The 23410-nt window shown below is 37.0% G+C and overlaps 2 protein-coding genes, 1 long non-coding RNA gene and 1 pseudogene across 5 annotated transcripts; 1 reads left to right on the top strand and 3 right to left on the bottom strand.

The window, feature by feature from the left end:
* The first annotated feature begins 275 nt into the window (after nt 1–275).
* LOC126600288 (guanosine nucleotide diphosphate dissociation inhibitor 2-like) lies at nt 276–4583 on the top strand. The gene is made up of 13 exons (XM_050266877.1): nt 276–499; nt 1153–1215; nt 1399–1482; nt 1602–1709; nt 1831–2003; nt 2220–2331; nt 2440–2520; nt 2608–2670; nt 2770–2871; nt 3082–3206; nt 3744–3954; nt 4045–4119; nt 4303–4583. Exons 1-13 carry the CDS (start codon nt 413–415, stop codon nt 4351–4353), a joined length of 1335 nt encoding a protein of 444 aa, XP_050122834.1. The 5' UTR covers nt 276–412; the 3' UTR covers nt 4354–4583.
* Nucleotides 4584–9607: 5024 nt separating this feature from the next.
* On the bottom strand, nt 9608–14369 carry LOC126600379 (uncharacterized; annotated as a pseudogene).
* Nucleotides 14370–14980: 611 nt separating this feature from the next.
* LOC126600416 (uncharacterized) lies at nt 14981–15709 on the bottom strand. Of its 3 annotated transcripts, XR_007615441.1 has the most exons (4): nt 15546–15709; nt 15381–15445; nt 15265–15289; nt 14981–15165 (listed from the first exon to the last, which is right to left on the bottom strand). It is a non-coding gene; the product is annotated as an uncharacterized LOC126600416 (long non-coding RNA). The 3 variants fall into 3 exon arrangements; XR_007615439.1 differs by lacking the exon at nt 15265–15289; XR_007615440.1 differs by having other exon boundaries at nt 14981–15445.
* A 318-nt stretch (nt 15710–16027) lies between these two features.
* Nucleotides 16028–19942, bottom strand: LOC126600279 (MLO-like protein 1). Its single transcript, XM_050266867.1, has 14 exons — nt 19609–19942; nt 19444–19501; nt 19124–19353; nt 18870–18986; nt 18680–18740; nt 18457–18551; nt 18167–18241; nt 17956–18044; nt 17673–17722; nt 17513–17553; nt 17148–17357; nt 16981–17048; nt 16803–16863; nt 16028–16687 (listed from the first exon to the last, which is right to left on the bottom strand). The coding sequence occupies exons 1-14, from the start codon at nt 19723–19725 to the stop codon at nt 16337–16339; spliced, it is 1623 nt and encodes a 540-aa protein (XP_050122824.1). The 5' UTR covers nt 19726–19942; the 3' UTR covers nt 16028–16336.
* Nucleotides 19943–23410: the final 3468 nt, after the last annotated feature.

Genomic DNA, 23410 nt, shown 5'->3' with positions numbered 1-23410 from the left:
AAATAATGTAATTAAACTTATGTTTTGAGGATATTTGAGACTATTCAAGTACATTTTTGCTATATATGAAATTTTTTATAAGAAAAAATTAAGTTTTAGGTATTAATGATAAAAACTCATCCAAAATATAGAGAATAAAAAAGTCTTTAAGCTTTTCCTAGTTGACACACAAGTATCCATCTTGTAGGCTGTAGAATATAGCAATCAGACCAAAAAGAAAAATAAATAAAATAAATAAAGAAAAGAAAAGTAGCAGGGGTAATATATTAGTTAGTGCAGTTCAGAGACATAGATAGACATGCGTGAGACAGTGAGGAGCGTTGTGACTAAAACCCTAGAATTGTGTGAGAAGTCTGATCCGTTGCGTTGAGATCATAGGATAGGATAGGAGGAGCGACTGAGCGAGGAGGAAATGGACGAAGAGTATGACGTCATAGTGTTGGGAACGGGTCTGAAAGAATGCATCCTCAGCGGTCTTCTCTCCGTCGACGGCCTCAAGGTCTCTTATTCCACCACTCTCCACTCCCCCCTACTCTTTCTACTATTTCTTCTCTCCTGACCTTTTCAATTTCAACATCAAATCTCATCACCAATGGACTTTTTTTCTGTACATTTCCTCTGTGATTTCATTTCGTTTGATTTGTATGGGTGATTGATTTGCCAATTGGGCCGACGGGATCTATTTGCAGTTGGAACCGGAGGGATGTAGCTTCAATGTTTCAAACCACCTTCGCCTTCTTTTCTATTTTCATTGGATGTTATATTTGATATTTCATGTAATCTAAATGCATCAACTGATTTTGATCTCAACACATGAATCCAACGCTCACGCTCCTTAACCTTCAACCTACTATCAATCTTATTAGACCATAACAAAAAGGAAAGTTTAAAAAAATAATAATAATCTTACTTGTAATGATGAATATTCATCTGATTAGTAATAGGTTTGGTGGCTGCGTTTGAAACTTGGAATTTGGAATTTCATCTGATTGCTTAGCGACTACATTATTATCAAGTGTATGCCATGATTGCTATCATTTAAAACCAATGCTTTGTATATTTATCATTTCTTTATTTTCCGTTGAATATGACAGAATGTTGATCAAAACACTTGGGTACTTTTATTGTTGATACTTGTATTCTGTGAACCAGGTTCTGCACATGGATCGGAACGATTATTATGGTGGAGAGTGTGCATCACTTAATCTTGTCCAGGTCCCCTTCTGCCGTCTACTTGAAAGCCTCCGATGAAGTATCACATCTGTACTTATGTTGCACTGTCTCTCTCTCTCCCCCCCCCCCCCCCCCCCCCCCAATCTTCTCGTGCCCACTCGGTCGGTCTCTCAAACTTTATACTCTATTATTAATTTTGATCTTTAAATTATCATTAACTTGCAGCTATGGAAGAGGTTCAGGGGAGATGATAAGCCCCCTGCACATTTGGGATCTAGTAGGGATTATAACGTGGACATGGTCCCTAAGGTATGTTTGTGTGTTTCCTTAATTTTTGCATTGTTTTTGGCCCATTATTATTTTGTTTGTTTTTCTTTTAAATATTTGTTTTCATGTTTTCCTAATTTGTTGTATTTTTCCTTGTCTAGTTTATGATGGCCAATGGCACTCTAGTGCGTGTCCTCATTCACACAGATGTCACCAAGTATTTGTACTTCAAAGCTGTGGATGGTAGTTTTGTCTATAATAAAGGAAAGGTAGTTCTGCTAACTCTTTGGAAAACTGCATTTAGTAACTACACTCACAAAGACACTCACACACTGTCCTGTATAAATTTCATCTTAAAACTTATGGGTGGGATCTCAATTGTTGCAACAGGTTCACAAGGTTCCAGCAACTGACATGGAGGCCCTTAAATCTCCACTCATGGGTCTGTTTGAAAAGCGCCGTGCACGCAAGTTCATCCTATATGTTCAAGATTATAGTGAAACTGATCCTAAAACACATGAGGGAATGGACTTAACAAGAGTGACAACTAGAGATTTGATCGCGTAAGTGCTAGGGCAATAACCTTTTTGCAAATGAACTCTATAATTATTCTAAGAAGAATCATAACTTGCGGTCTTTACAGTCTCATTGGTACCAATGCTGTGTCTCTGTTTTCTATTGTATAGGGTTCCTTGTAGAAAAGAAAGGTGGTCTTATTTTGATAAAGTAACAATCCAAGAACATTTGTTTATATTTTTGTGTGGTTGATGTTTTGACAGAAAATATGGTCTCGATGACAACACTGTTGACTTCATTGGGCATGCTTTGGCACTTCATAGGGATGATCGCTACCTGAATGAGCCTGCTCTAGATACCGTGAAGAGAATGAAGGTAAATACTGGTCGAGGTTCATAGATGATATTTTTATGTCTTGTTTTTAAATTCTCATGTATTAATGTTCATTTTTGTAATTGAGTTTAACACGTGGTTGTGTCATAGCTTTATGCGGAGTCATTTGCACGTTTTCAAGGAGGATCACCATACATATATCCTCTGTATGGATTAGGAGAGCTTCCCCAGGTATCTTTCTCTCTATTTAATTACAGTATTGTATTTCATCTCAAAGTTGGTAAAGATATTCAATTTTGTTTGGGGTGCTTCATTTAGGCATTTGCACGACTTAGTGCAGTTTATGGTGGGACTTATATGTTGAATAAGCCTGAGTGCAAGGTAATCCTTACACATTTTTCTTGGTTTTAACACTCTTTCATTTTGCATTAGTTTGTGTTTAATTCCTGTCTAGACACTGAGTTTGATGCATGATGCCAGGTAGAGTTCAACGAGGAAGGGAAAGTTATCGGTGTCACATCTGAAGGGGAAACTGCTAAGTGCAAAAAAGTTGTCTGTGATCCTTCTTACTTGCCTAACAAGGTAAACCTTTATGAGTAAAGTATTTAAAGGTGGTGGGATGTTAATATTAGTTTTCTGTTCATCTTGTGCCTTACAAGTACGCATATGGTCGTTTTTATTTATAGGTCTGCAAGGGACACAATATCTTCTCTGTTCTTCTGTATCTTGCTTGAAGGGTGAAGAAAAATGCTTATTCCCAAACACTTACTGAAAATTTATGCATTTTGACAGGTTAGGAAGGTTGGTAAGGTTGCAAGAGCTATTGCCATCATGAGCCACCCAATTCCAAACACCAATGAGTCTCACTCAGTGCAGGTTATCCTGCCACAGAAGCAGTTGGGTCGCAGATCAGATATGTGAGTTCTCTTATCTTTTGTTTGGGACCAATATTTATTTTGCAATGAATGCCGTGTGCATATTTAAGAAGATCCTTTGTAACTGTTGCTTTAGAAAAAACAATCCCATGACTAGGTTGTTTTATGCTATGGCAAGGAAATGGGTTTTCTTTAATAGGAAGAAAGGAATGGTATAGTTTATATGCATACAATGTCTAACCACAATTTTTAAATTCTGTTGTGTAATTGGATATGCAATTGCAATGTTATATCGGGTGGAGGGTATAATAAGTTATATTATTCTATAACTGTTGGAAGGGTTTTGTGGTAACACTTGCTTGATGCATATAAATATTATCCTACTATCATTTCGACCCCAAACTACTACCAAAAGGAGAAGACAGTGGTATTTAGAGCAGGCCTCTGGGGAACTCGTGTATACTTTGAACCAATAGCTTGTTGGTGGATATTTATTCATCCCGAGTTATCCCTGTTTCTTTTTTGTTGTATTTTCTTATTACTGGAGGCCAATTCTTTGGTGCTTTATTGACTGAACAGGTATCTTTTCTGTTGCTCCTACTCTCACAATGTTGCTCCAAAGGGAAAATTTATTGCATTTGTATCAACAGATGCAGAGACTGATCATCCCGAGACTGAGCTAAAGCCAGGGATTGACCTTTTAGGGCCTGTTGACGAGATTTTTTTTGAGACTTATGATAGATATGAGCCTGTTAATGAACCCGCTTTGGACAATTGCTTTATATTAACCGTAAGTCTTATTCAAGCATTGACCTGTACTGGGCACTCTTCAATATAATTTATGCGCACTTGACAAAAGGCTTCTTCTTATGTTTAACAGAGTTATGATGCCACAACACACTTTGAGTCCACCGTCTTGGATGTACTCAACATGTACACCTTGATAACAGGGAAGGTAAGAAATACAATTTTATGCATCGCCCAATTAGTTTGGTTCTGTTGTTTTCGATTTCATGTCGTCCTTAAAGTCGATGGACATTTCCTTGATTAACTAACTTGCCTTTGTTTCTGTTTACTGTTTCATAGAACCATGTCTTTCATTTAAGGTTTCACCAAATTTCCTGGAATGTTTGAGCAGGTTCTTGACCTCAGTGTGGACCTAAGTGCTGCTAGTGCTGCAGAAGAATGAATAGCAAAGCTTCATGTGGTGCTTGTAGTGATAATTGTGCTTTGTTCCAAATACACTGAGCTGCTTAAGTTACCTTACCCGTGGCGATGGTAATCCTCATACTGTGGAGGATTCTATGAGTTATAACTCATTTTTAGTCATAGACTTGATATGTTATATATAGTCATTTAAATGTAGTTCAAGTTTCAAACGTCGTTTCAAATGAAAACTATATGTCTAGATTTCGGCCATGCCCTTGTGTTGGTTCAATGTATTTTCAGGTTGCAAGCATGCGTGGAAAGCATGTAAACAAAATGATAACTTGTCAGAGAACTATTTCTTTCAAGTTAATGATGTGTGGGGTGGATTTGGTTCTAATCTTTGCCCCTTGGGAAAGGCTTCTGGTGGACTGGTACTGGTAAACCATGCTTTAGGGCAAGGGCAAGGCTCTTTTTAGCCCCTCAACCTCAAAAAGGGGCTCCAACGGTCCAAATTCAAGAGGGCAGTTAGTGGGCCATGCCAAGCCTGTCCAAATACCCCAGCGATATAAGCCCAGCCTTGTGCCACACATTTTATGATGCAGAACGAATTAAAGTCAAATGAGAAATGAAATATAGAGTCCACTCTCTTTCTGTGAGGAGAGAGCTGAAAATCCGAAAGAGCCTATTCTAGTACTAATCTTACAAGGCTACAAAACTGTTGAACTAGAAAACAAAAACTGTCAATCTCACAATAGAGGCATGATAGAGAGAGAAAACTCTGATAATTTATTTCATAAAAAACGTCCAAATCTGTCACACCAGAAGTGGGTTTAATGGGAAAGAGATCATCTCTAGAACCTAATCATCTTTATTAAACAATTTGGACATTTGAAATTTGATCCAACAACTAAAGTTATTATAACTGTTAAAGTGGGCCTATATTTTTAGCCGTTGGATCAAATTTCAAGGGTTCGGATTGTTTGATGAGGAGGATTAGGTGAAAGGGATCCTCTTCGGATCCCTTTCTGGTTTAATGAGACAAGGATCCTCTTTGTAGGGATTCAGAGATCAATCAATCATGTTCGTTCATCGTACATCGTACGGTTAGAAATTATTTTAAATTTTAAATTGAATATAAATAGTATCTAATGAAAACTGGTCACACAATGTATGATGAATGGACACGATTGATTGATCATACGAATCCCCACAAAGAGAATCCAAGGAGGATCCTATTCCGGTTTAATGAGCACTTGTAACTCAGAAATTGAAAAGACAACAAAATTAAAATGATAAAAAAAAAAGTAGGATTCTCTCCCCTCTTTTTTTCCCTCCCCTTAATCGAACGGTCACAGTTAAGCCGCGTCAACATCTTATATTATTTTTTTATAGCAAGAGAAAAACAAAATAAAAGAATATGAGAGGAGGGGATGGAAGGGGATGGAAAGAGGAGGGGAGAGAATCCTAATCCAAAAAAAACAGAAAAAGTATGTAAAAAAATGGTAATAAGATCGGTTTATCTCTGAACGCTCCATAGATGCACTGACCAACTAGTGATTTAGATTCCTTAGAACATTTTCAAGGGAAATGTCAAATCCTAGTTGAAAATGTTATTGTGCATATTTGACATAAAAATTCTTCCAACCGAAGTGTTATTTGCTGACTAGATTTGAAGCTTTTGTGATTAAGAGTCAAATTTAACATTAACATCAAACTTATTTTTAATTAATTTTAGGGAGTTTTAACAAAACACTCTCGGTACTGTTCACTTTTAATGAAAAACCACATTTTTACCTTTAACTGGCACTATTCATTATACATTTAAAAAATACTTTTCGTTAAAAGAGAAGTTTTTTTTTTACTTTTCGTTAGTTTTCCTTTAATTTTAATGGTGGATTACTTATTCCACTAACATTTTAACCAATAAAAATTTTGTTTCAACGGTTTTTTTAATAAATACAATCATTTAAAGTTCTATATTAATAAGAAAATAACATTTAATAATTCAGTTGAAAAAATACAAATTTTAATGGTTATAATAATTTGACATTTCTTTTGTAGATGGGTCTTATTATCCCAAGAAGAACTGCTCAAGCTTGCTCTTGCATCGCGACTCTTCTAAATGTAATGCACATGGTGGGTTGACAGGAGGAGTGCTTCCAGGCGATATTTGGCAATTGGCACCATCTTCTTAATAACATACAGTTAATTTAGAAGCAATACACTGAACAATAACACATAGGCTATGTTCAACTACCAATTCTGCTTCTTTGTTGACTCCTCCGATTTCATCTCTCTTTTAAGGTCATTAGTCTATGGTGTTGGCTATGTATCCTCTGTAACTCCTGACGCCTGAGGTTATGGGAAGAAAAAAGGTTGGGGATAAAGGTCCCCTCTAGTTTGTTAATTCTTTCTTTCTCTCAGGTTCAACATGACTTTTCAAGAATGCAGAGATGATGTGATGGAACAGATACAGAGGTAGACACAGATGAAGGCGGAAGGCCTTCTTTTTCTTCAATAGCCAAGGATGCCCCTTTTTCTGGACAAGGAACTTGCTGCCAGTGGGTTTACTAGGAAGGATCAGGAACACATTGAGAAGGTATCGTATCGTTGTGAAGCATGGTAGATTCATGCTACATGCTTGATGTATACTTGTGGAGCCTACATGATACACCCATTTAAATTTCTTTACTTTTGCATATAGTATGTTCCACCCTTCTGTAAAAAACACTTCCCTGGGTTATCAAGTGTATATTGCATGTTGTGGTTACAGTATGCCTTGTCCAATTATTTGTGATCAATTTCATTTAACCAAAAATTCTTTTTCAATCATATGCAAGACATCTGTGAGTCCAATATTTGTTCACTTTGGCTTTTTTTGTATGTTATAATGTTCTCAATATCATGTTGTTACATGCAGTTCATTGAAGGAGGTTTTGATAGGGATGCTAGTTCTTGTGATGAAGAAACTGAAGATGACACACACCTCTGTGTTAAATGAAACGAACATAGAGGGTGTTGATTCATTGCGTTTGCTAGATCAGGTACATTGTTTACTTGCTGTCATGTCATGAAGAAATGGAAGTGTCTAGATCAGGTACATCGTTTACTTGCTGTCATGTCATGAAGAAATGGAAGCGTCTGAGCAACAATCTGAGGTTGAAAGTGATTATTTATGTACAAAATGAAGATTAGTGAAATCATCACTGATATTTGCAGAGTAAATTGGAAAGTTCTTGTGTTCGTATAATAATAATGAACGGCTTGTGATAAAAATGACTCTTACAGTCTGTCTTGTATAATCTTATCTTACTTGGAGAGGCATTCTGACAAATTCACTTCGACCGAAAAAAGGGTTCTTTGTTTATGCAGTCCTTGTTTACTTGGAGATGCATTCTTGCATCATGCATTGCATTTGCAAGTTCGTACTTACAATTTTGCAATATATCAGGATCAGACTTCAAATTTAAATCATGAAGAGAAAGGAGTGGATGACGGTCTAAGAAACTGTGAAGCAGGCCCAAGCAATAAACCTGAATGTGAAGATGTGAGTGACAAGGTAGGTCTTGAAATTGTTTTTATATTGTGCTTCCTACATGGACTTGAAGTTAGGATCTATCTAGGCCTGGTAGTGTGCTGTCTATCATGGCGTAGCAGATGTTAGGTAGCTTATGTTTACGACCTCATGCGTAAAGATCTTGTGGATCCATACCTTATTGCAGTTGTAATAGGCTAATAGCAGTTGTCTTCCCTTGTGTTCCTGGGGTTATATGTGGAGTGGTCTGTACTAAGGTTACCGTGGGAGTAAGGTCCTTAGGTTTGGTGTCTACAGGATGAGGACATATAACAAGGGACTTTATCTATTGTTTGAGACCCTTCTGCTCGTTTTTGTACGCTACACTCCAATGGTATGGGTTTTGCTTCCGCAGGAGGGAGATAATGACACCGAAAATGACTGATGCTGAGCTGATAAAGTGCTTAAACAAGCAGGCACGAGGTGCCATAACAGCAGCGCGTGGAGGCCGGAAGAGTCTTTCCTCCAGAAATACCTACAAAGATAAGGGCGATAGATCCTCTTAACAATTCCCAAATCCAGAAACAATTCAGCAGCTGGAAGAATATATGAAGTCCCAGCACAAAATCCAAGATGTCCGTACAATCTGTGTGCCAAATCAATTAGATTTGCACGCCATGGAGGCTACCTGCATTCGTATGAATGAGAAGATTGTTTATGTTCATTAATCAATATTGAACATCGGCTTTGAAACTGGTTATGAAATTCAGCTTTGAAACTGGTTATGAAATTTCTTGCCAATGGAGGCTGCCTGCATTCGTATGAATGAGAAGATTGTTTATGTTCATTAATCAATATTGAACACCGGCTTTGAAACTGGTTATGAAATTTCTTGCCAGTATTTATATAGCAAGATCGTGCATAACGTATGTATATATTTGAATCTATGAAAATTGGGGCATGATTGAAAGTTAAATTTACAAGAAACACTAGATGACAAGTCAAATCTAGGTAAGTTATGGATAACAATTTAGGCTTTTACTGTTAAATAAATATTGGGACTGTCAAGGGCCAAGTCTTTTATTTTCACCTAAAATGAGCGATGCGTATTTATTTTTACAGAGATGAACAGTGCACACGTCCAAAGATTTTTAAAGTGCTTTATATGTGGCATTGTCGGTGGCAAACCTTCTTTCACATTGTACGTTTAATCCAATCGGTTTTTACCTATAAAAAGCTACTTTATGATGGCATTTTTGATAGTTTTGAGAGGATGAAAGCTCAAGTAATGTAAATTCTTATTTTTTATCAGTAGTCACATCAACAACCGGAAGTAGAAAGAATTATTCTGAGAGTAAAAGGCTTAAACAAGAAGAATGTTTGTTTTTTATAAAGCATCATAAAAGAATGAAAAAAATGACACTCAACCAATAAAACAAAAAAACTTTAAAGCTTTGCAAGCTTACCTTTTTTTTTTTATTTAAATTTCTTTTGTAATCCAGTTTCTTTGTACTTGTATTTATGTTTAAAGCTTTGCTACATTGCCTGTAGTATCCATTCTCTTTAAGAAATTTTTTTTAAAGCACTTCAGAAGCATGCAAATTAGCCCGACTAGCAAGAAAGTTTGCCTGACCAGGTCTAATCTATGTGAGAATTGCATACTAAGTTAAGCCAAGAGTTAACCAATTTGTAGTTATCACTAGAAAGTTTTGCATGCGCGTTGCTGTGGGATTAAAAATTGTAAGAAAAATCATGTTTCAAAGATGTAAAGACTACACCATAGAAGATTAAAACTACTTATATTGAAAATGTTGGGAAGTTTTCAGAATAACAAAAATATGACAAAAGTTGCTTATACTGCACCACTATAAGTTTTCCTCTGGTAGTGTTGATTGTCAAGGAAGCATCCTAGGCAAGGAAAAAAAATTGAAAAATATGAAATAAATTTATATGACAATAGAATTACATCATAAACAAAATAAGGATAAAGTATGGTTACCTAGTGTTTTTATGCATGGAAAGGAATGCGGTTTGCATGAATTGGAGATGACCTTTTTCCGGCAATTTTATAGCACCTTATCAAACTTTTGTGCGTTTGCTTTGTTTCAGCATCTTAAATGTATAACAAAGATTGAAAAAGATAAATGTATATTAGATAAAAGCTGGATAAAACATAGGAAAAAATATTGTTTAGTAGGGTGCTACCGCAAAGTTATATTCCTGTCCATCAATTAGGGTAGCAAAAGTTGTAAACTGAGATTTCAATTTAAGCATTCTATATCACTGTGCATCATTCCTTTCCTAGTTTCTTTTAGGTCAATCTAAACCAATCAAAACAAATTATATATTAAATATGGTTTATTATCTCTCTTTGGAATTAAAAAAATATGGTGTTATGCTAAATTCAATGAGAAAAAGAAACGAAAATGTTGAAGTTTATGATAGAAATTCAATTAGCAAAGCCAAGCCAGTGATTGTATGCATTTATAAATTAGATGTACTCACAGATAAATAATGATCTTGGTATTTGCAAATGTGCGTATGCTGATCTTGAAGTAGAACTTGTAGTATTAGTCATGAAACCTGTAAATTACCAACAATTTGTTAGGGAAATATTATTTTGTTTCTTCTGTTAATCCAGATGAGGCAAACACATGCATAGGTTTAACAAATCAAAGACAAATCTACCTCATATTAGATCAAGGTTTAAAACTAAAACATGTCAAAAGTTTTGTGTCTTTGAAGAAAACCAAAGAGTTTTATGGACCGTGAAAAAAGATTTTACACGATTGGATATCACAACCAGTTAGGACAATAGTGATACAGAATTTGCACAACATTGAGTGGCATATCAAAAGAAAGACAACATCGAAACCAACAAAATAATGTTCCATAGCAAGAACAACATATCCTAGTATCCTACCTAATCAACGCACATGGCTCGCTCTTCGAAAGGTGAGAATCTCTTGCCATTTTGGTGAGTTGAAGCTACAATAGTTGCTCAGAGCATAACAATTTCGATTACTTAAAAATTAAAACGTAGTAATAATGTATTAATAAGTAGTCAATCATAAACTTGAGAACTTTGTGGCACATGTTTGGTTGCTGAGAAAAAAAAAAAAGGAAAATCTGAACAATCAACTAAAACTGACAAAGAAAGCTATCTAACCAATTTGAATCGGGATTCGGGCACTCATTTCTGAAGCGATTAATGAGAATCTCCAAAGACCGTCCATTGCTAAGATCTTCAACCATAGCTCAAGTTAATTTTGGACACCCAAATAAATTAACGAAAAATAGGAAATGGAAAATTAGAAATTAGTGTCTACTCAAAGAAATTGAATTCTGTTTTCAAAATTTGGATAAAATTGGAATTATCTAACCTCTGATTTTTCTTGGTAGGGCGTGCCTGTAAGCTTCATCTCAAGTTCCTCCCCTCCATAATGCATGCGTTTTGTAAAATGGAAGTTTTGAAAATAATATGGCATTGGACATATTTATAAGCTGCTAAACCAAACTGTTACGGTTTCGTTCAAATGAACACAAATTGAAAATAAAAACTCATATATAGTTGTTGTAGAATGTACAACCATAAAGTCTAAGATAACCTAGAATTTGAATACTGAAATCTTCAATTTTCTCAGACTTTGGCAGATTTTCCATCACTGATTTCAATAACCCCAAATTATTATTATTTTTTAATATAAAGGGTAAGTATGTATATTTAATAACTCTGCAATAATAAAAAAAAATTAACTATTTATTGATCCTTATTCATAAATCTGAAAGATAAAAAAAAACATAAATATGTACTAATCTTAGAACTTGAAAAAACGGAAAGAATTAAAAGGTGGTGATTGTAAATATTGCAGCTTTATTACCATGAACCTAAAGCATTAGACAAAAACACAACTTAGCAAAAGACCGAAACTCGAAGGTATACAAAGATTTAACAAATGAATATCAAGAGCTCTTTTAGCTGAATAACCAAGCAACCTCAATAAATTCTTATAGTGGACATGGCCAATCGCTTCCATGGTTGGCTGGTTTGGTATTGCTGTGCTTTTAAAAAAAGCTGATGTGAGAATAAGCGGCTGTGCTGTGAGAATAAGCGGCTGTGAAATAAAGCCAGTAGAGTGTTTGGTAAACTTTTTTGTGAAAGTGCTTTTGGAAAAAAAAGTAGGATGATAGTGTGTCTTTTCATTAAAGGAGCACTGTAGCTTCGTGTGCTTTGAAAAAACTGGCTTTTTTTCAAAGCAGCAAATAGCAGCTTCAGCTTTTCCTTTGATTTTCAGCTTATTCTCACAGCAGCTTCCAAAATAAGCCCCTTTTTTTCAGTTTACCAAACACAAAAATGACCCTCAGCTTTTTTTCACAGTGGTTTTTTTTTAAAATCACCTCAATCCCAAACGGGGCCTTAATACGCTGAACTCCAGCACAATTTCTAATGGTAGAGTTAGACCTAGTTTGGGAGTGAGGTGCTTAAAAAAAAACACACATGAAAAAAAGCTGTGAGGGTTTTAGGTGTTTGGTAAACTGAAAAAAAAGAGCTTATTTTGGAAGCTGCTGTGAGAATAAGCTGAAATCAAAGGAAAAAGCTGAAGCTGCTATTTGCAGCTTTGGAAAACTGGTTTTTTTTCAAAGCACACGAAGCTATAGTGCTTCTTTAATGAAAAGACCCACTATTAGACTGCTTTTTTTTTTTTTTTCCAAAAACACTTTTACAAAAAAGTTTACTAAACACTTTGCTGATTTATTTCACAGCCGCTTATTCTCACAGCACAACCGCTTATTCTCACAGCAGCTTTTTTTCAAAGCACATCAATACCAAACCAGCCCTTAGGCTGCTTAGCTTCAATACCACTGCATTATTAAGCATCCAAATATGGTAATAGTCATGTCTACATTTTTCCTCATATCGACTACTTGTACATTCACATGGTGTTGAGAGAATAACCTTGAAAATAAAGCACTACATATACACAAAATATGTTCAGTAATAAAAGCAATAAGAAACTAATGTAGTTTTCATGAAACTATTGTAATTTTTAGTTTCTAACTTATTCATTTGATCAATATCATCCGAATCAGTGTAATTTCGTCAAATTCTAATCCATAGGTTACTTGTGTGCCTAAAAACTGATCGACTGTAACATCCCACATCGCCCAGGGGAGTGATCCTTAAATGTATATTCCCATCCCTACCTAGCACGAGGCCTTTTGGGAGCTCACTGACTTCGGGTTCAATCGGAACTCCGAAGTTAAGCGAGTAGCGCGCGAGAGCAATCCTATGATGGGTGACTCACTGGGAAGTTCTCATGTGAGTTCCTAGAAACAAAACCGTGAGGGCGTAGTCGGGGTCCAAAGCGAAAAATATCGTGCTACGGTGGTGGAGCGGGCCCAGGACGTAGACCCCGGACCGGATGTGACAAATGGTATCAGAGCCAAATCCTGACTGGAAGTGTGCTGACGAGGACGTCGGACCCCTAAGGGGGTGAATTGTAACATCCCACATCCCTCAAGGGAGTGATCCTTAAATGTATATTCTCATCCCTACCTAGCACGAGACCTTTTAGGAGCTCACTGGCTTTGGATTCAATCGAAACTCCGAAGTTAAGCGAGTAGCGCGCGAGAGCAATCCCATGATGGGTGACCCACTGAGAAATTCTCGTGCGAGTTCCCAGAAACAAAACCATGAGGGCGTAATCGGGGCCCAAAACGGACAATATCGTGCTACGGTGGTGGAGCGAACCCGGAACGTGGTGGACCTCGGGTCGGGATGTGACATCGATTCTTGACAGCAGCACATAAAAAATAGGGTAAAAGACTGTTTACCACCCTCATGTTTCGTGGTTTTCAACATTTAGTACATCAAGTTTTTTTCGTCCCAGAGTCATACCTAAAGTGTAAATTTTGGGACAGTCTCATACATCTGTTAGTCAAACTGTTAGTTCTCCCGTTAAGTGATGACGTGGCGCCCTGATTGGACGCCACGTGTCATTAAAAAAAATTTATTTAAATAAAAATAATATTAAAAAATATTTAAATAAATATTTAAATAATAAAAAAAAAAAATTCCTTCTTCTCTTCTTCTTCTTCTTCTTCTTCTGGGTTCGGTTCTCTCTCTTTTTTTTTTTTTTTCTTCTTCCTCCTCCTCCTTCTTCTTCTTATTCCTTCTCCTTCCTCCTCATTCTTCTTCTCCTTCTTCTTCCTTCTTAAGAAGGAAGGAGGAGAAGGAAAAAAACAGAAAAAAAAAAAAACCGAACCCAGAAAAGAAGAGGAAGAAGAAGGAGAGAAGAAGAATGAGGAGGAAGGAGAAGGAAGAAGAAGAAGGAGAAGGAAGAAGGAGGAGGAAGGAGAAGGAAGAAGAAGAAGAAGGAGAAGGAGGAGGAAGAAGGAAAAAAAAAAAGAAAGAGAAACCGAACCCAGAAGAAGAAGAAGGAGGAGGAAAGACAAGGAAGAAGAAGGAGAAAGAAGAGGAAGAAGAAGAAGAAAAAAAAAAAAAAAAGAGAAACCGAACCCAGAAGAAGAAGAAGGAGTAAGGAGAAAGAAGAAGGAGGAGGAGGAGGAAGAAGGAAAAAAAAAAAAAAAAAAAAAGGAAACCGAACCCAGAAGAAGAAAAAGAAAAAAAAAAAAGAGAAGAAGAAAAAAAAATATTTTATTATTATTTTAATATTTAAATATTTAAATATTTTTTAATATTATTTTTATTTAAATAAATTTTTTATTTTTTTAATGACACGTGACGTTCAATCAGGGTGCTACGTCATCACTTAACGGGAGAACTAACAGTTTGACTAACAGATGTATGAGATTGTCCCAACATTTACATTTTAGGTATGACTCTGGGACGAAAAAAACTTGATGTACTAAATGTTGAAAATCACGAAACATGAGGGTGGTAAACAGTCTTTTACCCTAAAAAATACTTGGAAAAACGAAGTTGTGTGCCTAAAAGCTTCGTTTTAAATGACGGAGAAGAGCAGAGGAACTTTACCTTAGGAATTTTCCTGCCTACGCTCAACCTTTTTACCCACTCTAAAAAATGCTTGAAATCCGATCCCCCTACTAAAACACACCCCCCACAAAAAAAAAAAAAGCTACCTAATAAACTTAATTATATATGATCATTTCACCACATAATTCAAATTAATTGGTGAAAAAAAATTAATTAATTAAACTGAGTTAAAAATTAAATATAAAACCAATAATAATTGTGATTGTCCATTTTCTGCTCCTTGGGCTTTCCACTTGGAGTTCAAGATAGCACGAAACCACCAAAAAAAAAAACTATTCAATTTCTAAGACCAGAGCACAAAACCAAGCAAACACCGCCACCTGCAACAAAAACAACATAGTAAAACAGAGTTCTAGAGAGAAAAAAAAAACAGAGGACTTTAATTTTACAGCGATCAAGCAATCGATCTAGACGAAAACCTTAAACCTCGAAGACCAAGATTTCCTATAATGAAAAATCGAATTAGATGGAACAGCCACACACAAATCATTGAAAAAAAAAATAAGAAGAGATTTGAAAGAAAAAATTCACAGACCTTAATCAGAAGGGGTTTGCAAGGTTGTACACAAAAAAAACCCTAAAATTCGCACACCAATTTTCCTGAAACAAAAAAACCCAATCAGATTAAACAACCACATTGAAAACACAAATTTTCTTCCCAATCAAAGAAAAGACAAAAAAAAAAAATCCGAGAAACCACCTAAAACAGTGCAATCAGCCGGAAAAAGAAACTCTTCACACGACACATGATCGACGCAGAGAGAGAAGCAGGGAAACACAAAGGGTTGAAAAGCACATAAACAGAGAGGAAAGAAAGGGAGAAGCGACGTAAGAAAATGGAAGAGCCTTCGAGCACATTCCCCACCAAAAACGAAAAGGAACGGTGGAGAACTCTTCGAATCAGACTAACGTGTCAACATCGCTTAGAAGCAAACAGGCAACAGGCACGTGTAGCACGTATGATGAAGGGCAAAATAGACAATTTACTGCACAATCCCACTAAAGCTGAAGAATCATGAAGAAAATGAGGGACGAAACCGGAACGGCACTGTTAATAAACAGTACCAATCCCCTGAGTTTTAGTAGATATAGAATTTGGCAGACATAAAGAAAATATTTAAAGTCCTTTCCAAAACATTGCATTAAAAAAAAATTAAAATAATAAAAAAAAAACCTAACATGGATCTTAACCTCATTCATGGCACGATCGTTTTTATTAAAAACTCAGTTTACTTATGGTGCGGTTTACATTCAAATAACATTACAATTCAACATTTAAGTTGGTATATGCCAACAGTGGCGCGCTTGATATAACAAATCACTTGTTTAGAAGACCCTCATGCCTACTTAAAGTGTTGCAAGCATTTTAAACTGATAAGAGTTAAAAACACTCGCAGGGAGAATTGTATCAACAACATCCACTTTGATAGCATAATGCAGTGTATGCCGCAGCATATGATCCAATCGCAATGCTTGATTTCTCCGGCAGGTTTATTGAAGTTTACTTTGCTGTATGAGTGGCTGTTGGGGCTCAATTTCTCCGGCAGTCACAGCCGCAGCCGCACCTGTAGAAGTAGTGTCATGACGTTGGAGAGAAGATCCCTCCTTGTTTCCAACTTTCAGTTTTTGAGCCAATTCAAGTGTCGCTGAAGCCTCTTTCTCTTTCTCTTTGAGACCTACACCTACACCTACTTGAGTAGAACCAGCACCAGCACCAGAACCAGAACCATTCGCATTAGCTGCGTTTCTCAACGCCTTATTCTTTTTGGCCGACCGAGCCCACCCAACAAGCCCCTCTTGTATATGTTCTTCAAATATAGCCTTCTTGAACGAACTTCCCATCTTGATTTCATTACAAGCAGTAGACATAAGATGGATAGAGCAACAAAGGAAGGAGTGCAATTGCAGCAATAACTCTTCTATGTGTGTGTGTGTGTTTGCCCGCAATGCAACTCACCTGTGTGACAATTGCGTAAAGTGGCAAGGTACTGTAACTGCAGACGAACTGAACGAATACTCTTGAGACATTGGCATTCGGACGAGAGAGAAGAAAGAAAACATGTTAGCAGGTTTATGAACATGTGTTGGAATACGAATATATCAAACATTTATAGTTAATGAACATGGTTTTATACCCAATTACAAGCCTTGGGATAACATAACCAAGTTCCCCCATCATGCAGGAATGAAATTTATACTGAACCTGCAAGAGATTGAAGCACCAAATGTGAAATATGAGAAAGTAATCTACTAGCACTCGCATTTTGACCTTCAATTTGATGATTTTGAAGAAAAATGTTACCAATATCCAGAAGAAAAATGCGAGTTCAAACGAATTTTGGAACAAGATGATATGAACGAGTAAGAGAACGAGTCTGGGCCGGTGGAACCAAAAATGATCATCTGAAGGCTGAACAACCAAGTCACCTTCGATTGCAATGTGTTTCTCAGCAACCTCATGGGCCAGTTGACTTATTACATGCTCCAACTTGGTCCCAACCGCAAGTAAAAGCTGCACACCAATTCATAGACAATCAATAAAATTAAGAAATAATCACAACAGATGAAACAACCTTAGATTAAGTTACCTGCTTAGCCTGTAGATTTGGGGAGACAAAACGAGAACTAGTGCATTAATTTTACGAAGTATAAATTTGTCAAACTTACGATGAATGGAATGAATGCTATCCAGAAATAGGCATGCCAACCTGCATACAATTAAACATCACAAGTATGTGTGAGGTGTCGGTAATGATCTTCATGCGATGCAGCAGGTTCAAATTCTTGCCAATAAAACTAATACAATCCCAAAATTGTAACAGCTTACCCGACACATTCAGCAACAAGAAGATGACCACAAAGATCCAAAGATACCAGCTGTCATTGCAAATAAAAACAAAAAGTTAATAGAATCCTCAAAGTAAGAATGCCTTGTGACAGCAGAGGGAACATTCCAAGGACGATATATTCCAATATAAAATCTCATGATCCTCCAAGTCCACGAGTATGGAAGTGAGCTAATTAAACAGCTAGCAAGAAGATGCAGCTAATGGAACTATGAACATGATACTTGTGAATCTATGATGTTATCGGTTGTAAGTGTAACTAACCTTATCCCAACGACTCTTTTAAAGTCTGCTTCAAGGGCACGAATCATGTACTTGTGGAAATTAAAATTTGGATTTGCCTTGCAATGGGTCTACAGAAGAAAGAATTACTCTGAATTTCGAAACAGCAAGTGTAATTTGAGTGGAAACATTCAAAATGTGCAATATCGAGCACCACAAAGAGAAAAGAAAATAATAAACGAAATCAACTTACGCTGATGAAGCCTAGTCGCATTGTCATATAATCTGTTTTGGTCACAGAGCCATAAAATTGCTTGAAAAATGCATGCTGAAAAAGAAGGGATCCCTTTAACTCAGAATTTGATATTATGATGTAGCACTAGCACTAGCAGGCAGATGCAGATGTAGACGCAGACGTAGAGAGAGTAAGTTGATGAAGCTTAGCTAATTAAAGGAAAAAGGATTGTCGATACCCTGGATGCGCATTTAATTTACTCCTCAAAAAAAGGAAAAAGGATTGTTCATATTGATATGATGACTCACCAACCAGCCAAGAATAGCTGAATTCTTTCCAATACCACGAAAGCGGCCCCTAATAAAATCATGATCGTGGACGTGGGTGAACTTCATTGTCAAAACTGCACACATAATATTTCATTAGTGAGGAACAATTATCCATCTGAATCCTGATCAGTGGTGTAAACATTACATTAACTGTGTTACTTGTTAGTTAACCAGCAGTACCAACAGTATGTATTAGTGTTACCTTCTTGTGGGTTGTACTCCTTTTTGGTGATAGAATCCTCCCAAAGTTTCCATTGACGTATCTGCTCCATCGACAGTAATATAATTGATGGTATATCCGTAGAATGATTAGTGAATTAGATGGAGAACAGGAAGAAGACAATTAAGAATAAGAAATCAATTAAAGATGACAGTTAGTTAATTAATATTACCTTTGCTCCTCCAAAAAGAATGGTTAGAACACAGAAAGTCACATGCACCACAGCCAGCACAAAAATGAAGATGTGAAGATGATGCAATGCCGTGGTGGATAACAGAGGGACCTTCCCCTGGAAAAGAATTAGTTAGATTAATTAGATATACATACATATATTATAGAGTCGGTTAGATTGGTTGAGTTTTGATTGTCATGTCAAATCATCAGGTGGAACAACTCCAACATGTGAAAGTAGAGGTAGCTAGGTACCTCTGAACAGGAGCCGGACGTGGTGGAAGCAGAGTCTTCAGCAAGAAGACGACGGGCAGCACTGCTCCAGGGAAAGAACACGGTCTGGAAATGGGCACTGGTACTAGTACTGGTGGTCTCTTTCTTGCAAGGCAGCCATTGACCGGCCTGTTTTTCGGTTATACAGATTTTGGCTATACGTCCTTGGAACACCGTCAGCAGCAGTGATATAAACCCCAAAAGCATCAACTCTGCATGCATGGCGCACCACCAATTGGATTCATCATATAAATAATTCAATAGTATCGATTCATGAATGAATAAAATGGAATTTGACCGACCTTCTTTGATCTTCTGCAAGGCCTGAAAGAGAGGTTTCTGGTTGTGTTTCTTGAGATACTGAAGCAAGCAAACAATCAAGGAGGGTTAACTTGATTAGTTGTAGTCTCTTCTCTTATTCAAAATTGACATCATTGCTACTGATGGATAGGATTGGATTGGCTTGCCTTGCCAGTGTAGTGAAGGGTTCTCTCGAGGAAAAGTGATAGGATGACTATGACACTAGACACCAAAGCCACCACCCAAGTCGGAGTGTACTCCAAGGTTGTTCCTCCTTCTGCCATGACGGATTGGAATGGATTGGATTACGTGCAGCCTGCTGGAGATCACAGCGGAATGGAATGCGTGCCGGCCGGCAGAGGCAGCCTACTACCTCTATACGCGGTTTGTCCTGTGGCGGCTATATCTGTCTGTTGACTGAGTAGTGCCGTGTCGTCCCATGAATTAAGCGCGTCGCATTAAAAATGGGATTGGTACTAATTAGTCCGTTAAATTATTATTAGGAACAATGTCCAATTCAAAGCCAGGGAGACTAGTCATTAAAAATATAAAATTTATAAAAGTAAGGTTAGGCTAGGCTTTAAGCCTGTAAGGATGGATGTAAGGCTGTAATCGTATTTACATGCGCAGAGTGAGAGTGACGATAAAGAGGAGAATAATTGAGGAATTAGGTTTTGGAAGCTGTTAAAGCAAAAAGCAGCTAGAGGTTTCGAATGCTATTAATTAGCAGATGATTAATTCCCTTTTGGCCTACCTGCTTCTCCGTTCTTTCTTGTGAATTGCGTTTCTAGAGAATATATTATAAGTGATGATAAACTCACTGCACTGTCTTATTTTTCAATCTACATTTTAATACTAATGTTATCCTTTGTAAAATGACATCTAAGACCAAAGAAAAAAAAAAAAAAAAAACCCATTGGCAGGTACGTTCTTCAAGGCTTGTCTATCTACAATCCATATATAGATTGAGTTCGATTCAAACAAAACAAAATCCAACCACTTTGTAGATGAAGTGGTAGAGGTTCGAGTCGATATTGTGAAACCCCTCTCAAATTTAGGGTATTTTCATATTGTTGTACTTTTGAAATTACTTTTTTACCCTTGAGTTGACATTGTTGACCGTCTCGTTGAAACGCGTAGGTTTAATTTAATTAAGTTATTCTTGTCGTACTCATCGGCACAAACGCGTAGGTGCGAACGGTTTCAAATTCGGATTTATAACGAAGATTCTACGTTCGAACATCGAATGTTTTTCGGATATTTTCATGTTTCGTCTTTAGTGACCTTGTTTTGTGAGCCACTAGGGCCCACATGTTTCCTTCTTTTTTCCCTTCCCCGTGACTCTTCTCATTCTTTCTGAAAAGCAACTCACTCCCTCTCTCTCATAACACTCTCACTTCTGTCCTTCTCGCATATATCTCTCTTTCACTATTCTCTCATTCTTGAGGACCAACACACTCACCCACCCACTCATCACGACGGCAACACCCCTACTAGTGTCGACCTTCTCCATCCCCCTCTCTGAAGCATAGAGAACCCAACAAACCTCTCCGGCGAGGTCCGACGGCTTCGAGCCCATTTCCCGACCACTTCCAGGCCACGATTGGACTTGAAAAAGGTATAATCTTAATCTACGTTCTTTAAGCTTCATTTTGGTGGGTGGATCGAGTCCTATGTTTGTGTATTAGAGTTGAACGGAGCTCGGAAGGCTTCGGCTTCCTCTTCGCGAAATTGGCCTGAAAGCTGGGTTGACCCAACTCGGTAACCCTAAACCCGGGTCTTTAGGCTGTGTAAACCTGGGCATTCGGCCCACTAAACCTAGCCCAAGTCCAATAGCCCTAAAGCCCAAACCCAAGGCTTTTGGTCCTATCTGAACCCAAACCCAAACCTTTGGCCCAGACCCATTGAACCTTTGGCCCAACCCATGTGGAACCAACCCAAATCCCATGCCACGTGTGAGCCTATGTGTAGGGGCGCATGGGTGCCTGCTTATGTTGGTGCGTGGAGCACACACGCCTCCACTAGAGGCACTGTGCTCTGTCATCCACTGTCGGCGGCGCCGATAACTTTTTAGGCAACCCATCTCAGCGTGTTGCCATTGGGGGAGGGGTACCTGAGGTACCCTTATGTTTTTCAACATCCTAAATCCATTTATGATGTCCGTTTTTTGAAATTCAATCGTTATGGTAGAGATTTATTAATTGGACCCTTTATGTGCTTAGGTACGATTATTAACGGCGTTTTTGTCCCTCCTTGTTTGCACGGCTATTCGACGACGAAGTATCAGTGAGTGGACCCCTTCTAAAATGCATGTTTTTACTATTAGAGAATGCATACATGAAAAGCATGATTTAATGGTTATGTTTTATGAAATGTTTATGAGTAAATTAGATTTACACTTTATGAGATAACATGCTTTATTGAGAATATTTTGGAATACCATACCTTATCGATTTTTACGTTCTTTGTAGTATATATGATTGATAACTATATACTATGAAGAGGTTTTAAGATATGATGTTTGAGCTACTGAGCTCCGTTGAGACATATGTATTATGTTTGGAAATATTATATTCAATGATTTTTGTGCTTCTCTGATGGTCACTGTTCTGCCTACGAGAGATGATATTTATATTGGCTTCGGCTGTAAGATACTGATATATGATACCACTATTAAGCACACTATATGATATATGTTTTTCGAAAACCTATTACATATTATATTATTGAGTTTTCATAAAATTTGGGGATTAGTACGTTGTTGAATAACTATGTTAGTACTACTTATATATCAACTTCGTCCAATCATGTTTGTTTTGCACCCCCTCAGGACCTAGGAACGAGGCATTCCCCTACCAGTGATATCGTGTCATCCTCTTTGCTTTTGACATCACTTGTAATAGCACTTTCTGTCACACATTTCACTTGTATTCTGAATTAGATGTATACTCTGAACATGTCATGCATTATCACTATCATTTTATGGTCGAATGAATATTATTATATTATTTTGGTAAGGTTTGTATTAGAATATTACATTATATAGTTCGTGCGAAATTTATATGCATGTTTCACATGTTCTCGACATATGCATTCACAAAATGGCTTGCGTCACCCTCGGGTGTCGGCCAGCATGTGGCCATCCCGCTGTCCCCTGGACATCGGGATCAGGGCGTGTCAGATATGGTAGCGGCAGTTGCAGTGGGAGGCGCCGATGAAGTGGAAGACAATGTTCTTAGTGTGGATGGTGTGCTGGAGGACGAAGAAGACGCATGAATTGTGTAAAATGTAATTTACGCAATAATTTTTTTTTTGAGTACATTGATATTTTTACACTATAGGGAGGCGAAGTTCGGCTAAACCACACAATGGGCAACCTAATTTGGTATCGAAATTGTCATCCACGAGATTCGAACCTAAGACTTTTCACTTCCAAGTGAAGAGGAATACCACAAGACTGCAGTACTGAGTGGCTTTATGCAATAAAAATTAAAAAAAAAATTGAATATTCTAGAGGTTATTTTAGGAATAATAGAGGTGAAAAACTAACATTTTAATTTTTTAACTTATTGTGGTGGGTGGAGAAATAAGACATTGGGATGAGTATAGTAGCACTTTATATTATAGGAAAGAGAAATTGCCAAAACTGAACCATTTTCTTAGTAAAAAGGCTTAACCAAACTTTTTCTTAATAAAAAACCACTTAATAATTTTATTTAATGAAAAAAAAACATAAATTTAATAAAAAAATGAAAGTTTAATGTAAAGAAAAATAAACTACGTATTAATAAAACACTCAACCAAAATTCTATGAAATTACCAGTATAATTATATAACGCTCTAATTAAAACTGAACATAAATAAGTAATATGGACATAAATATAATTTCACACAACCAAATTTTGTTGTTCTTTTTCAAAGCCTCACCTAAATGTAATCCTAAAATATTTCTAATTAAAAAAAAAATCT

Source organism: Malus sylvestris, chromosome 2, assembly GCF_916048215.2.
Source record: "Malus sylvestris chromosome 2, drMalSylv7.2, whole genome shotgun sequence".
NCBI lineage: Eukaryota > Viridiplantae > Streptophyta > Magnoliopsida > Rosales > Rosaceae > Malus > Malus sylvestris.
The sequence above is the reverse complement of the archived record's forward strand: the minus strand, read 5'-3'. Positions and strand labels throughout refer to the sequence as shown.

What these genes read in the sequence shown, in the direction of transcription:
- LOC126600279 (XM_050266867.1), bottom strand. Translation starts at nt 19,725, where the DNA reads ATGGCAGAAGGAGGAACAACCTTGGAGTACACTCCGACTTGGGTGGTG. An exon ending in CTTGTTGCTGAATGTGTCGG is followed by an intron (nt 17,554 to 17,672) that starts GTAAGCTGTTAC and finishes AATTGTATGCAG; the next exon opens with GTTGGCATGCCTATTTCTGG. An exon ending in CATTTTTCTTCTGGATATTG is followed by an intron (nt 17,049 to 17,147) that starts GTAACATTTTTC and finishes AATCTCTTGCAG; the next exon opens with GTTCAGTATAAATTTCATTC.
- LOC126600288 (XM_050266877.1), top strand. Translation starts at nt 413, where the DNA reads ATGGACGAAGAGTATGACGTCATAGTGTTGGGAACGGGTCTGAAAGAA. An exon ending in TCTCCGTCGACGGCCTCAAG is followed by an intron (nt 500 to 1,152) that starts GTCTCTTATTCC and finishes TCTGTGAACCAG; the next exon opens with GTTCTGCACATGGATCGGAA. An exon ending in ACACCTTGATAACAGGGAAG is followed by an intron (nt 4,120 to 4,302) that starts GTAAGAAATACA and finishes ATGTTTGAGCAG; the next exon opens with GTTCTTGACCTCAGTGTGGA.